The sequence below is a fragment of the Poromitra crassiceps genome, assembly GCF_964638095.1.
Source record: "Poromitra crassiceps genome assembly, chromosome: 10".
Classification (NCBI taxonomy): domain Eukaryota; kingdom Metazoa; phylum Chordata; class Actinopteri; order Beryciformes; family Melamphaidae; genus Poromitra; species Poromitra crassiceps.
In genome coordinates this window covers 7,768,854-7,784,515 of record NC_139631.1, presented here as the reverse complement: position 1 = coordinate 7,784,515, position 15,662 = coordinate 7,768,854, and the positions used below count along the sequence as shown (strand labels likewise).

Here is a 15,662-nt window from a genome sequence, read left to right as displayed (position 1 = left end):
GTAGTTGTCAAAGTTGTCGTAGGTCAAAGGTCTAGAGCAGCACCTCTCGGACTTTGCTCAAAGATACTTCAGCAGACTCATCAACACAGGAACTTGACTCTGGGACGTCTGGGTGAACTAGGATGGTCTCCCTCGTGTGTGTGCTTCATTGTAGGGAAACACCAAAAGGGGGCAGCACACACTTCAGGCCAGTGCCAGGCTGCCAGCGAACAATAAATGTGAATATTTTCTGCTTTCTTTACTCATCTATGACAGTAGTAGTGAATATCTTTGTGTTGTGGACAAAACAAGACATTTGAGGACTTCATCTTGGACTTTGGGAAACACTGATTGACATTTTTTTCACCATTTTCTGACATTTTACACCAAACAACTACAGCTAATTGATTAATGAAGAAAATAATCCACAGATGAATAAACAATGAAAATATAATGGTTAGTTCTTGCAGCCCTCGCCTCTCCAGCTCCTCTGTCCTGGCTGTTCAGCAACACCTTCCTCATTATCAGGGGATTACCTGGCCTTTCTCTGGCCTTGTGATGATGTGGTTGACTGCAAACACTGCCTTGATTGTAGCCTAATGATGAGACCATCCGCAGAGAAAAGAACATGATCTTCTGATCTTCACCAGACACGGCCTATGAGGAAGCGATGTGACAGCTGCCTCTTGGCTCTCTGAACTGCAGGCTTTGCGAACAAAGGCATTTGTGTAGGCTGGAGAAACCACAAGGTCTACTCACTGCATTCCTTCACTGCCTAACCACCTCACCCCAGAAGCCCTTCCTCTGCTTCCCTCCACCTCTGCCAGTTGCTGGAGCAGAGGAGAAGGACCTGATGTCTGCTGGTAATTGTAGGCATTGATCACTGTAGGCATTGATCGATCACACTATAGGCATATTGAGGTCATTTGGTTACAGGGGAAGAAGAAGCACATGGCTGAGATGGAGATTACATAAGAGAGGAGCAGAGAGGATCACATGACTCTGAGCTCCATGTCTGGACACATCCTGTTCCTGGAGGGGGGTCTGCTTCTGCTGCTGCTCCCTCTCTCTCTCTCTCTCTCTCTCTCTCTCTTGACACACTTGCACTGTTATCTCTCTTCTCCCTACAATACAGTCCAAGCAGTTTGGACATAATCATATTTAGCAATAGAAAATATTAATATTTAGAAAGTATTTACAGATGTGGGGTCCCATAAACAATCAAATCTCATCAAATGAGGGGGGGGGGGCTCTAAATTAGGCGTCCTCCGTGATATGAAGTAGGTTGGGAATCACTGCCCCTGTGCCCAATGCCCATGCGTTCTTTCCAGCCTGTTTTGTGTTCTTCCTCAACCAAACCGGGAGAGGGGGGTGACTGTCTGCGCTCTTCTTACACATAAGACATAAATAATAGGTTCTTACACCAATCAAAACAATAGAAGGGGGCGGGGCCACGCCATGTTAGGTTGTCATTCTCAACAAACCAAAACCCAATTATTATCCAGCTCCAGCCGGGGCCAGTACAGAGCACGCCCCTACAGGGCACGCCCCCCTAAGTACAGAGCACGCCCATAGGCGAATCCCTCTATCTAAAGAGCACCTCAAACAAACAACAGTCCAAAGCGCTCCTTTCCAAACAAGAAAATTTGACATAATAATAATAAAATAAATAAATACATACGCTATTCACAAAACGATCTAGATGGATAAATAGCACTACAGGTGAGAGGAAAATGCAAATCTTATAGGGGTATATCATAGTAGGCTATTACATATTTATTATCACACAATTACCCCTATTATCATGTTAAGCTGTAATGTAAAGTGCTAGTAGTTCCTTGACAGCCTATTTGTAATACTACTTGTGTTTTTGCCAATGCCATACAGGCAGAAAATGTAATGCTTCTATCTAATGATGCTATTATTTTATGTATCAGTTTCTCGCTTATGGGCGTGTTCTGTACTTAGGGGGCGTGCTCTGTAGGGCGCGTGCTCTGTACTGGCTCCGGCCGGAGCTAGACCCTTCTTCCAAAACCAAAACCACCCACTTATTACTCTGCGCTGGCTGGAGGGGAGTCACGAGAGTTCCCTTTAGTTTAACGTTATAGCCCCGACGACGAAAATGACCCGGAGGAGGACGCACGGGGGCAGGGCATGACAAAAAGGAACCGACCCAAGAAACCAGTTTTGAAGGAGAGTTTTCACACGCTGGGCGCTTATTACTTTTGTAGCCCATCACCTGCATTTGGGGGTGGCGGCTCGTGCAGTTTCTGTTAGGATTAACTGTGGCTAACGTTAGCAACAGGCTAACTACCCCCTTGCCTGTTAGCTAACGAGTGAAGTGAACAAGTCGCGGCTGTCTCTTCTCGACCGAGTTGGATATATCACTGCCCGGGGAGAACGCTGCCAAAGGTGCCGATATAACCGCGAGTACCGTGCCAGATGCATGGTGGTGGTGCCTCTTCTCTGCCTCCGCGTATTGTTGTTGTTGCAGACTGCTGGCTGCATGCTAGCTACACTACAGCTGGAGGAGCCAAGCTAGCGCGATGTGTCACATTTAGCTAACCAAACCACCTCGGTTGGTCTTTTTTCCATCCCGGGTCGGAGTGGATGCTGTCACCACCGCCTCACCCTGGCAGCACGGTACGAGCTCTGAGACTGAGAGGGAGAGAGAGAGAGACCACCAGGCAACATGATCCTCGCCTAGTTCAATGTTTTCCATTTCAAGGAGGACCCCTACTTTAGTCCACACCCGTGCCACAGTGGATTCAATTTTGCCTCTTGAACCTAAATCTGAGAATAATTTTTTGTATTGTCGGATGTGATTTTGTCTGTACTTTATTAGGTGGAGAGACAACAGAGACACTATGATTGATCAAAAGAGTCGTTCTACGCTCTCTCTAGTTGTGTTGACTTCTTGCAAATGAAGTAATAGTGAAATTGAGCAATTCATCAGTTGGCTGTGGTGGACCCCTCCCTGAAGGACCCGCCGTGGCCCGTCCCTCGACCCAGTTTTGAGAACCATTGGCCCTAGCTTAGTTCATGTCATGTCATTCGAGAGCAAGTAAAGTAGTTCCTCCAGAAGAGCCAGATCCGCGGAGCATGCAGGAGAAGACACGATTTCAGAGAAGTCGATAGGGGGGGACGTGGGGACACACACAACAACTAGTGCGTTTGACTGTTGGTTAATTTTGTATTGGGTGGAGTGACTCAGAAAGCAAGAATGAAGAAGTTTTCCAGGATGCCAAAGTCGGAGAGCGGTGGGCTCGGAGGGGCGTCCGGCTCGGGCTCCAACTCCGGACTCAGCAACTACTTCGGGAAAGTGTTTGCAGTCGGCCGGTATCAAGTCACCGTGGAAGAGCTCATAGCAGAGGGTATGTATCTTCACCATTGAGATATTATCATCTGATCTGCACACTACAGCTACCCCCCTGGCTGCCACATTATGCACCATACTGGGGACGCACCCGCCCATGCATGCCCTGTTTGGAGAAGGCATCTCTCTCTCTCTCTCTCTCACTCACACACACACACACACACACACACACACACACACACACACACACACACACACACACACACACACACACACACACACACACACACACACACACACACACACACACACACACACAGAGCAGTGTAGCAACTCCTTCAGCTCTGTTCTTTTTTTTATGGGTTAGTAGTAATTGGTTTGCGCTCCACAGTTTTAAGCCCCTGGGTTTGTTGCAGCTAAACATCTGCTTATTTCCCAAGCAGTTATCTGCAGAGTGATTGAAATAGGCCACTTGCCTCTTTGATGCATGTGATGCTCGGGTATTAAACTGGGACACCAGGGATTTGGGATATTGCTCAACTTTTTAAAATCGGTAACTTTTCCACATGTGACTATGCTTGCTTTTAACCGCTCAACTGGAGAGATTGCCCTCGGGGATAGCAGCAACTGACTGTCACTCCTCCTTTGTCAATGTCAGTATGCAAAGATTCATTGTAATAGTCACTTTTGGACTACATGCTCAGCTCAGCTACCTCTAGTCTGCACGTTGCCTCAGTCTGGCTGTGAGCAACTGTCTTGCTCTCTTTCCCAGCTGTCAGAATGGCTAAAGAATGGTTTTGTGACGAGCTGATTTGAGAAACACTAGACTATTGTGTCAAATGTACTCATTTGGCTCTGTTGCATAGCATTAAAAACAAGATTGACAGCAGGGCCTGTAGGATCAAGCCATAAAGGGTGTCTCCTACAATGGCTGCCTGTATAATCAAGCTTTTCAGCAGGCTGACAGGCCTTATTGGAGGCATTCAATTTCCAATGTGGTCTCTACAAATCCCTGCGTACAACATGTAGAAATGAGACGACACTCCATGCACAGCCGGAGAGAGAGAGAGAGAGAGAGACAATGAGGAAGTGTGGAAACGTACCAAATGCCATTTGACTCCATGGTTCAGCGTAACTGCTGTTTTAGCCCCGAATGACCAAATGCCTGTTTACGTTATGCATTTGAGACGTGGAAGATCTCAGGTGGGCGGCGGGGCGGGTGGCTGGAGGGGAAACTGGGTCACATGCAGTAAAGTGCAGAGCTACACCCCACTTGACTTTGATCAGGAAATCAATCCCGCATCAAGTGAAGGGACATGATCAATAATTAGGTTTGTGTGTCGGTGGCACTGTAACACCTGCACACAGTGACAGTCATGTCATTATGGATACTGCCCTGCCTGGCTGTGATCAGTTCTTTGTAGGTCGCTGTGAGTGAAGAAAGAGCACCAGCTACATGCTTAAAGTGTGAGGAAAACACTGCTTCACGTTGACAGCAACATTGTAAACACGCAGTAGTGAGAGAATAGAGATGATTGTACGAGGTACCACAAAAACAATCCTCCCACGCGCAGTCAGGAGCCCTGTGTCATCGTGTAGTCATGTGACGTGTCATCATGTACCGTAAATTCCGGACTATAAGACGCACCGGTGTATAAGCCGCGGGACCAAAATTGACTATTTTTTTCTTCTATAAGCCGCACCGGTCTATAAGCCGCAGGTGTTTTGATGTTTAATTACCATATGAAAGGGTTCGTGCACAGAGAGGAATGTCGGGAAAGCGATGGCTGTTTGGGGAAGCTCCCATTTATTAACATTTCAACAAAACAAAACAAAAGTCAGGTCACTAATCCCCAGACAAAATCACACAACAATAGGCTATATGTGCAGCAAACCTGTAACCAGAGAAGTCAAGTCACTAATGCTCGTCTTCCTCTTCTTCCTGCGTACTGAAACCACCAAAGTCCTCATCTTCAGTGTCGGAAACGAACAGGTTCAGGGTGGCTTCGTCAACCACTCTCCTCTCTCCTTCATTGTCACTCAAAACCAACGAACTCCTCTTCATCTATAGCTGTGTTTCCATTACAGTTTTTCGCAAAAGAATTGCGATATTTCTACAACTTCGACAATGTACAATTGCGACTTGTAGGCGTTTCCATTGAAGTTGCGTTTGAGTGATTCCCCGTTGCAGCAGCTGCCACAGTGATTACGCACGGGGATCTGCCCCATATCCCGTCCCCTGCATGCTCAAATCCAACCAATGGTCAATGGAAATCCCAACATGAAGTTACAATGCATATAAACGAGCCTGATTATCAATTCAAAAGAAAATGAGTCGCAAAATGTTGCTGGCTGCGTGAATGCAGTCAGCGCGACAGGCAGAGGAAAAAAGGTAGCCTAATAGCCTACAACTGGTCCGATTTAGAGATGGAGGGGGGAAAAGGCTGATTTGGTTCTATAATTGCACCTGAAACGTGTGCAATGTATTAGCCTACTCACAGTCACTGTATTCACTTCAGACAGCACCACCGCACCAGTGTGTGCTTTTCATCCTCTCATCTCGCCGCTGTGCCAAATGCGCGCACACAGGCAGCCTGCTGTCACCATGGACCGATTTCTGCCATTAAACATTATCTAATTTGCCCGGCTACGCTTTTGCACAACACTCGTCTTTCTGCTAGGTAGCGTTGCTTCAAAGTTTTCCACTTGCTGCGGAGGTTTTGACACGGCTATCGAACCTTACTTACCAAACTTATTTTCCGCTCCTTTTCCAAGGGATAATATGGGTCACATGACGTGCAAATGCGAAAAATGTGTTTCCATTACACTTTTGCGATAAACTGCTATATCGACACGTCTGAAAAACCACCTCATGATCATCTACTGCTCGTTCTCATGCTGTCGAGAACGAGCAAAGCTTTTTTTTGGTGAAAGAATCCTCCAGGGCGCTTCTTGTTAACAGTCCGAGTGAGTGGCAGGTCGAACGTCAAAGGCACTTCATCCATATTTATGATCTGCTCCGGTTCGATGGAATATTCCTTGATCTTCCTTTGTGTGAATTCGCCGAAGTTTGTGATTTTCTCCTGGTAGTCGGGGGAGGGAGTTGATGGGCTTGTGGCCGTTTGCTTACCGTAATTACCATATGTAAGTGGTCACGCACAGAGGGGATTGTCGGGAAAGAGATGGCTGTTTGAGGAAGCTCCCATTTACCGTATTACCGTAACATTTCAACAAAACAACATAACACAACACCACCGTTGTTTATTTTTACAGTGCACACAGTGTCCGCGGTGTGGTGAAAAGAGGGCAAGAGAGGAAATTAAAACAGAAGTGGATTTATAGTTAGAAAGAGTGCTAAAAAAGAGAGATTTTTTTTTTTTTTTTTTTTTTTTCTGAAAAAATCCATAGATAAGACGCACCGTTATATAAGCCGCAGGGGCCAAAAAACGGGAAAAAAGCCGCGGCTTATAGTCCGGAATTTACGGTAGTCATGTGACGTGTCTGTGGCTGGTTTCACCACTAAGAGCACACGGTTAGATTCTGACCTTTGCTCATCACTGCCAAGTGCCAAGTTCACCATATGGAAGTTATGGAACTGTATATTTGTGCATTGGCGACACGGAAACATTTCATTCAACTGGAACAATGTTTGATGTGTGGTGGTGTGGTGGTTGAAAATAGGTACGGTGCTGACAGAAGTAAGATGCCAAAAGTACAGCATGTTCCTGACATGATCACAACTCATTATCGTGATGAATACCGGTAGTTATGAGTGATGGTGCCTCTTCTACACACGCAGCCTGTTATGTAAATGTAACAGTGCAGGGGTCAGGGGTCATGAGTGAATAGGGGCCAGTTTGGAAATGCTGGGAGTGGAGCACTTCACTCTGCCAGTGTTTGTCCCATCATGCACAGGACCCACTAAGCCGTCTGTGGCCGAACCACTTTGGCAGGTAAGCAGCTGTTATTTGGAGGTCCGACTCTAGTTTTTAAAGATTGGTTGGGGCGTGTCCTCGTGGCTCAGTGGTCTATGGCGCTGCACACACGGTAACTGTGATGTCCTGGGTTCGAATCCCCCTAGCCCTCTCCCCCCTTTCCTATCGCTATCATCAACTGTGTTGTCTAGTAAAGCCACTCATAAAACATCATGTCCTCCAAACGTCATGCAGGTCTCAGTCCTCTTCCAAGCAAAGGACGTGCTGTTCATTAAAAGTGAGAAGGTAATATGAACCAACTACAGAAATTGACCCGAAAACGCACGCTTTTATAAGGATGTGGACATATGATAGCCGGCAGACAGTTCCTCATGCTGGCAAAGCTGAACATAACATGACAGGATCCTTTTCTTGACGAACAATTCATCACCACAAATCACAGCTGTTTTTATTTAAAATATATATATAGCGTTGACTTTCCCCAAAAAAAACAATGGACAAAAATCTATGTTAGTAATTCTGTCCATTTTCTGATGGATCAGTGTTGCCCCGGCCTTATACAGCTATTTCTCTTCATGTTTTCTTAAGTTATATAGGGACACCAGAGAAGAAGACACAGACAAGTCCATTCATGTCATTCATGCAGTTACAGGAACTGGAATTGACTCCCGACCCGTACCACCAACATCTGTAACCTGGCAGGATGACAAGTTACCAAAACTCTGTCCAATAAAAAAGCCACTTGTTGTGAGTTCATATGACCTATTGGCAAGTCCTGGTTCACCTGTGATTGGGCGATGTAAACCTAGACGAGCAAAAAAAAAAAAAAAAAAACCCAAAACCTCACAAATTGAACTTGGTCGCTGTGGTCAGTGTAGGAAATTAGTCAAGGGCATAATTTAATTAATTTAATTTCCAATTCCATCTCTAACACACACTCAGCTCTAAGACACACTCAGCTCTAAGACACACTCAGCATCTGCAAGCTGGTTGCCAACCGCCAATCATCACAACAAAAGAAGACGGCGAAGAACAACAACACACTCACACAATCAGCGCTGTTGTTTACACTACACTTTAGCAACTTTTAGGCACTAATTACTATTTCTTTTCAAGCACCCCCAAATGTTTGTGAATGCACCCATTTTTTAGACAGTGGAGGGGGGGGGGGGGGGGTGCAAAGATTGCCCCCAAAATATGTTTGACATTTCCTACACTGACTGTGGTTGGGAGCAAAGCAAAGCTGATTGCAGCCTTAGTTTACTGTGCGTCCTGTCATCTGTTGTCATTTCAGCAAGGACAGCCTGGCAGCCAGCCTCATTCACATGCACATGCAGAGCTGCAGCCTGCTTGTGACTGACAGGCAGAGCTGCAGCCTGCTTGTGACTGACAGGCAGAGCTGCAGCCTGCTTGTGACTGACAGAGCTGCAGCCTGCTTGTGACTGACAGAGCTGCAGTCTGCTTGTGACTGACAGAGCTGCAGCCTGCTTGTGACTGACAGAGCTGCAGCCTGCTTGTGACTGACAGAGCTGCAGCCTGCTCGTGACTGACAGAGCTGCAGCCTGCTTGTGACTGACAGGCAGAGCTGCAGCCTGCTCATGACTGACAGAGCTGCAGCCTGCTTGTGACTGACAGGCAGAGCTGCAGCCTGCTCGTGACTGACAGAGCTGCAGCCTGCTTGTGACTGACAGGCAGAGCTGCAGCCTGCTCGTGACTGACAGAGCTGCAGCCTGCTTGTGACTGACAGGCAGAGCTGCAGCCTGCTCGTGACTGACAGAGCTGCAGCCTGCTTGTGACTGACAGAGCTGCAGCCTGCTCGTGACTGACAGAGCTGCAGCCTGCTTGTGACTGACAGGCAGAGCTGCAGCCTGCTTGTGACTGACAGAGCTGCAGCCTGCTTGTGACTGACAGGCAGAGCTGCAGCCTGCTTGTGACTGACAGAGCTGCAGCCTGCTCGTGACTGACAGAGCTGCAGCCTGCTTGTGACTGACAGAGCTGCAGCCTGCTTGTGACTGACAGAGCTGCAGCCTGCTCGTGACTGACAGAGCTGCAGCCTGCTTGTGACTGACAGGCAGAGCTGCAGCCTGCTTGTGACTGACAGAGCTGCAGCCTGCTTGTGACTGTCAGTAGCTCACTTGTACGTCTGCTCTCTAGGTACTCAATGAATCATGGACGTTTACCAGAGGCTCCTCTCCCCCTGCTTCATTCAGCCCCTTACTCAGCAGCATGAAAGCATGCCATGCCCTGAAAGCATGCCATGCCCTGAAAGCATGCCATGCCCTGAAAGCATGCCATGCCCTGAAAGCATGCCATGCCCTGAAAGCATGACATGCCCTGAAAGCATGCCATGCCCTGAAAGCATGACATGCCCTGAAAGCATGCCATGCCCTGAAAGCATGCCATGCCCTGGAAGCATGCCATGCCCTGAAAGCAAAGAAGTACACAAAGCTGCCCCTTTCAATCATCCACTATCTTAGTTCAAAAATGAGGCAAATACTGCCTCTGTTTTTTTAGGTCTTGGCTTTGGAATATATAATTTTTTTTATCTTGACACAGTGCATGGTTATCTCCCCCCCCCCCCCTCTAGTGGCATATCTGCAGTGTAGGACAGTTCATATGTTGCGCAGGAACTGAAGTCATTTCCCTCCACTTCAGTCTCTCCTCTGTGGTTTCTCTTCAGCTCTGTGTGATGCCGACTCAGAGAGGAACACGGCCATGAGGTTGAGATATAGGAACAGGATGCATCTGCCAGCGTGTCTGTTACCTTTGCTCCACTAACACTGAGCCTACAGGGTTCCTATGCACTAAGGCTGAGCCTACAGGGTTCCTATGCACTAAGGCTGAGCCTACAGGGTTCCTATGCACTAAGGCTGAGCCTACAGGGTTCCTATGCACTAACACTGAGCCTACAGGGTTCCTAATGCACTAAGGCTGAGCCTACAGGGTTCCCCAATAAGCACTTGACTTAAGAAATCCTACAGGGTTCCTTCCTATGCGCTAAGATGGAGCCTACAGGCTTGGCCCGAAATGAACTTTTTGACTCACCGACCAGGTGTCGGGTAGATGGAAGAAATCCACCCGCCAGGCATATTTTCTACTGGACAAAATAATATATGGCATTTTTGTCACATATACATATATCTAGGGCTGTCCCGAATACCATATTTAGAGCGTCGATGCTTCAGGGAGATAAAATCGATCAAAGCGCTTCTACAGTCCGGGGAGGGTGTTACAGACAGGAACAAACAAACATCTAACGCTAGTTGTAGGCTACTCACTTTGAGTTCAAAGGACTGTTAGCAGCACCGTCCGCTCCGCTCAGCAGGTCATAGTAAACTTCCTTGCAGGCTTATAAACTCGTGACAAAAAGCTCCTCATCTGTCATTTTGCTTGCAATAATGGAGAATGACTTTTTCTTGAATCTTGACTCTTTAGGAGAATCATTTTGTTCATCATGTGTATTTATTGTGTTTTTGACAAAGACATTTTGCTGCAGAGAAGGAAGACGCTCTGTCTTTCTCAGTTAATCTCTTTTGAAGAAGGCATATTTGCCGTTCCAAAACTGATCAGGTACCTGGGGGAAATCATCTTCCATCAGGCTGTTGACTGAGCATTTAACACATGACTGTCTCTCTCAAACTCATGCATGCAGTACAGTCCAAATGAGTTTCTTCAGCAGCATCACATGAAGGCGTCTGTGGCTGTGGTGCCTACAGTATATCAGATGTGTGGTGCCTACAGTATATCAGATGTGTGGTGCCTACAGTATATCAGATGTGTGGTGCCTACAGTATATCAGATGTGTGGTGCCTACAGTATATCAGATGTGTGGTGCCTACAGTATATCAGATGTGTGGTGCCTACAGTAGATCAGATGTGTGGTGCCTACAGTATATCAGATGTGTGATGCCTACAGTAGATCAGATGTGTGATGCCTACAGTATATCAGATGTGTGGTGCCTACAGTATATCAGATGTGTGGTGCCTACAGTAGATCAGATGTGTGATGCCTACAGTAGATCAGATGTGTGATGCCTACAGTATATCAGATGTGTGGTGCCTACAGTAGATCAGATGTGTGATGCCTACAGTATATCAGATGTGTGGTGCCTACAGTATATCAGATGTGTGGTGCCTACAGTAGATCAGATGTGTGGTGCCTACAGTATATCAGATGTGTGGTGCCTACAGTATATCAGATGTGTGGTGCCTACAGTATATCAGATGTGTGGTGCCTACAGTAGATCAGATGTGTGGTGCCTACAGTATATCAGATGTGTGGTACCTATACAGTATATCAGATGTCACAAAGCAAACAGCTTCTTGTTTACATGTGTTTGGCAGCTCCAGAGGAAAATGTCAGCTCTGTTCTCTAATGAACAGGAGGACGTTGGCTGGCTGGTTTCACTTCCTCTGTTTGCACTTTTACAAGCAGCTTAACAGCAGCCAGGCTATAACTCATGACTCCCTCCACTAATGAAGAAGGTCACCTCCATCTTCTAAGCATCAGTGGATGACACGTTGCTGCAGACTGGCTGCAGAGTGGCTCCCTGTGTTTTGCACGCCTTGTTTTTAACCTTCCTCACGTAGAATGCTTAACAACAAGTAGAGCCCGACCGATACTGGATTTCTGAGACCGATGCCGATACCGATATTAACACATTGACTGCCAGCCGTTTTTTTTTTACTGTAGGTAGCTTCTGCCAGGCCTTTTTTTGAGGATTCTGGCTCATTTTACAAGAGCCGAGCATAATTTTCTGGTTGGACATTGTGAACACAAAGTTCAGAAAAGTACTAATAGAATGTGTGCTTTCTCTGTCTAAAAGAGTTAGTTTGTAGAGTTAGTAGTTATGTAGATATTAGCCGTTGAGTACAGCATGGTTTCAGCGTCTGGAAATTTATTCAGAGATAAATGGCTTTTTGTGAAATTCGATAGAACAGTCACTTTAACCATTCATTTTTGGCATCAGTAAGACCGTCAGACATTCTAAACAATAGTTTTGAACAGTAATTTCCTCCATAACAGCAGGAAACACCCCTCTCATTCAAACTCCTCCCTCCGTGTGTCTTCTCCTCCTTCCTCCTGGCTCTACAGCGGGCGTGTCAGAAGCGCGTTGCTGCTGCCTGCCTGCCTGCCTGCGTGCCTGCCTGCCTGCTTGCCTGCGTGCGGACGCTCCTTGTGCGAGTCAAGATGGGCCGGGGAATGCGTGGGCGATGGGCAGATGTTGATTCTGGCCTTTCTGAGGTGTTTCAAAGTGTGTTTCACCTATAATCTATTTTGCAAATCGCTCTCCGCTCTCTGTGTGCTGCTGCCTGCGCGGCCGCTCTCGGGCAAGACAAGTCTGGATTACTGTAAAATCGCCTCGCCATTTCCTTGAATGGCTTGCTCCCGCGGCAGTTTTTTCTTTGATTTCGCTCGTCTGGGGGAGCACTGTCAACACTTAGTGGGTTGGTAAAATAGATTATACACATTCAATACCTCCAATAATTGTATAGGAGACGTAAAAGGGATTGATCAACGCCCCACCGTCAAAAAAAAAAAAACGATTTTTTTTTGACGTATCAATACGTCGCTGGCAGTCAACGGTTGGATTCTGCTTGACGTATCAATACGTCGTTGGCAGTTAACGTGTTAAGGAGTAAAAATATTCCGATATCGATATATGGGCCAATAATACAATACAGTATAGTATAATCTTTATTTCAGACAAAAGTCCATAGCACATAAATGTATCATACAATAACATACAACATGGGAAAAAGGTAAAAGATAAATTAATAAAATAAAGTACAATAGTGCAATAAAAGTACTATAGTGCACTCATACCTAATCAGTATTATATATACCCATTATATATATATATTTTTGGCAATGATCCCTCAAATATCAAACACGTGACAAAGATATGACTTGACATGACTTGAGATATGTAATGTAGGGAGGATATTTTACAGCTCATCAATAAACGTTATTGTCCAGAATTACATCAATGCAATGAAACGGTAAACTTCAGTGGACATTTAATAATTATAAATAACTAGAAATAGAAAAACACACAAATAGAACAAATATAAAATATAACTTGAGTTAAGAAAAAAGATCAAATATACATAACATGCTGTCTATAACTTAAAAAATACAAAGTAAAAAAATATCTGCAATATTGACCAACATATTGGCCGATACGATTATATATCGGTTATCGGCCGATAATATCGGTTATCGGCCGATAATATCGGTGGACCGATATATCGGTCGGGCTCTAACAACAAGCCTGAGTGAGTGAGTGAGCCTCGGCCGCCACCTCCTCCTCTGGGTGTTGTCTATGTGTTTCGGGTGACGCATGCCAGTCAGAAAAACAACACAAGTTCATGCTGCTGTGCTGACTAGATGCAATCTTTACGCTGGGGTTGTTTATAATCAGGCTCTGTAACTCTGAAGAGGGCCGAGGAGGAGGTGAGATGACTGGAAGACTTTCAGTCTGGTGACTCTGTGAGCACGAGCAGCCGCCACAGATCATGTCAACAACAGGAGCAACGCAAACACTGTTTCCATGCAAACAACTGCTGAGTTAACAGCTTTTCTCACCTTGTCCTCAGCCGCTCCTAAGCTGGGGAGATGCTGTGTGTGTGTGTGTGTGTGTGTGTGTGTGTGTGTGTGTGTGTGTGTGTGTGTGTGTGTGTGTGTGTGTGTGTGTGTGTGTGTGTGTGTGTGTGTGTGTGTGTGTGTGTGTGTGTTCGTTCTCCAGGCAGGCTCTGAGAAGGTTATCATTGCAAACGTGATTAGGGTTGATTTCTGTGTGGTCACGTGCTGCTGGAGCGCTTTATGAAGTACATCTGAGAAGCTCTGTTCTCTCCATTACTGATCAAATACAGGCAGGCAAAACATAAGATAAGGTCTAATATTAATACAGCTGGCACAGTGGATATAGAATAGTCTCTTGACTTTTATTACATTATATTTCAATTTTTTATTTATTCTTTATCTTAATTGTAGTACTTTTACATCATGGCCTCTTTGGGTTTTATTATGTAAAGCACTTTTTTTATTTCTTTTAAAAGTACCATACATATAACCTTATTATTACTGTACTATCATTATTATTATTATTAAGGCAGCAGGTTGAACTTTTCATTGGAAAACATGTGTTTTTGCACAGCTTACAGTAGGGCACATGGATCATCATCATAGTAAATTGAATCAAAGTTCAGGTCTAAGATGCTTTGTTTATCTTTCCTATGGATTATGGGCGGTATGTCAATCACAACGATGCAGGTCAGAGCCTCCTTTTGATGTTCCTCTTTGTGTGACCCATTTGATCCTCCCTGTTTGCCCAGAGAGCGCGGTGAGAACGCGTCCCATGGACGTTATTAGCATTAGCATTAGCATTAGCATACTGTACTGCTGATGAATAGGGCGGATTGTGTCCCTTTGTTGTCCTGCTCTGCCACCCAAGAAAGAATGCTGGTACGATGCAGTGCTCCGTCCCGTCATGCGCATGGAAGCCTTTGTGCTTGCTCATTCAGGCCTTCTGTATCTGCCTCTCTACACGACCACCCCTCTCCTCTGTATCTGTCTCTCTTTACCATCCCTCTCCTCTGTATCTGCCTCTCTACCATCCCTCTCCTCTGTATCTGTCTCTCTACCATCCCTCTCCTCTGTATCTGCCTCTTTACCATCCCTCTGCTCTGTATCTGCCTCTCTACACTGCCTTCCCTCCCCTTTGACTACAGCTCACAAAGACATAGTTTCAATATTTTAAATCGCTACAGTTACTGTTACCATTAAAAATCAGGCTATTGTAGTTATTACCAAATCAAATTCAAATGGGAAGAAATTCTTCATCTCCGGTGCTACATAACTATTTCCTGAGATGGAAAATGTGTTTACGGTCGGCTCATTAAGTTGTTTTTAGGAAAAAGTGGGTCGTCCTGGTGCATCTCAATGAACTATGCTGCCCAGAGCCGCAGCATGGCTCTGAGAATGTTTTCAATCGTTTCTTTTTTAAATACAATGGTGCCAGTAACTATGGTTACATGGCTTCGGCTGTGGCCACACTGATCTGTGGTGTCTGTCCGTCTGCGTTCATTTCTCTGTTCACTTTCATTCATTTACAAAGACAGCTGTGCGTCTGTGTCCGTGGAGCTGCACTGACGACGCGTACGTCTCCAGCTAATTTGCATACGTTTTGATGGACCGAAAGCTCAAGCGGGTTGAACTTTTTCTGGATGGACGGATTGGTTAGACGGTCTGTTCTCAGAGCGGAAATGGAGGAGCGGAAGTCGCCGCCATGACAGTCTCCCCGCATCGATAAAAAAACGTTATTTTACAGCCACAATATTGTTATAAATATCAACAACTTAACCAACAGATGATATCAAAGCTGGTGGGCTTTATGGAAAGAGCATGACTCGAACTGGCTGACCGTTAT

At 45.8% G+C, this 15,662-nt stretch overlaps 1 protein-coding gene across 1 annotated transcript in view; it reads left to right on the top strand.

Moving 5' to 3' along the window:
* The first annotated feature begins 2,065 nt into the window (after nucleotides 1-2,065).
* Nucleotides 2,066-15,662, top strand: part of bmp2k (BMP2 inducible kinase) — a 74,746-nt gene continuing 61,149 nt past the window's right edge. The window contains exon 1 of the mRNA XM_083644858.1: nucleotides 2,066-3,353. Coding sequence (XP_083500984.1) covers nucleotides 3,203-3,353 — 151 coding nt within the window. The 5' untranslated portion in view covers nucleotides 2,066-3,202. The remainder of the gene's footprint in view (nucleotides 3,354-15,662) is intronic.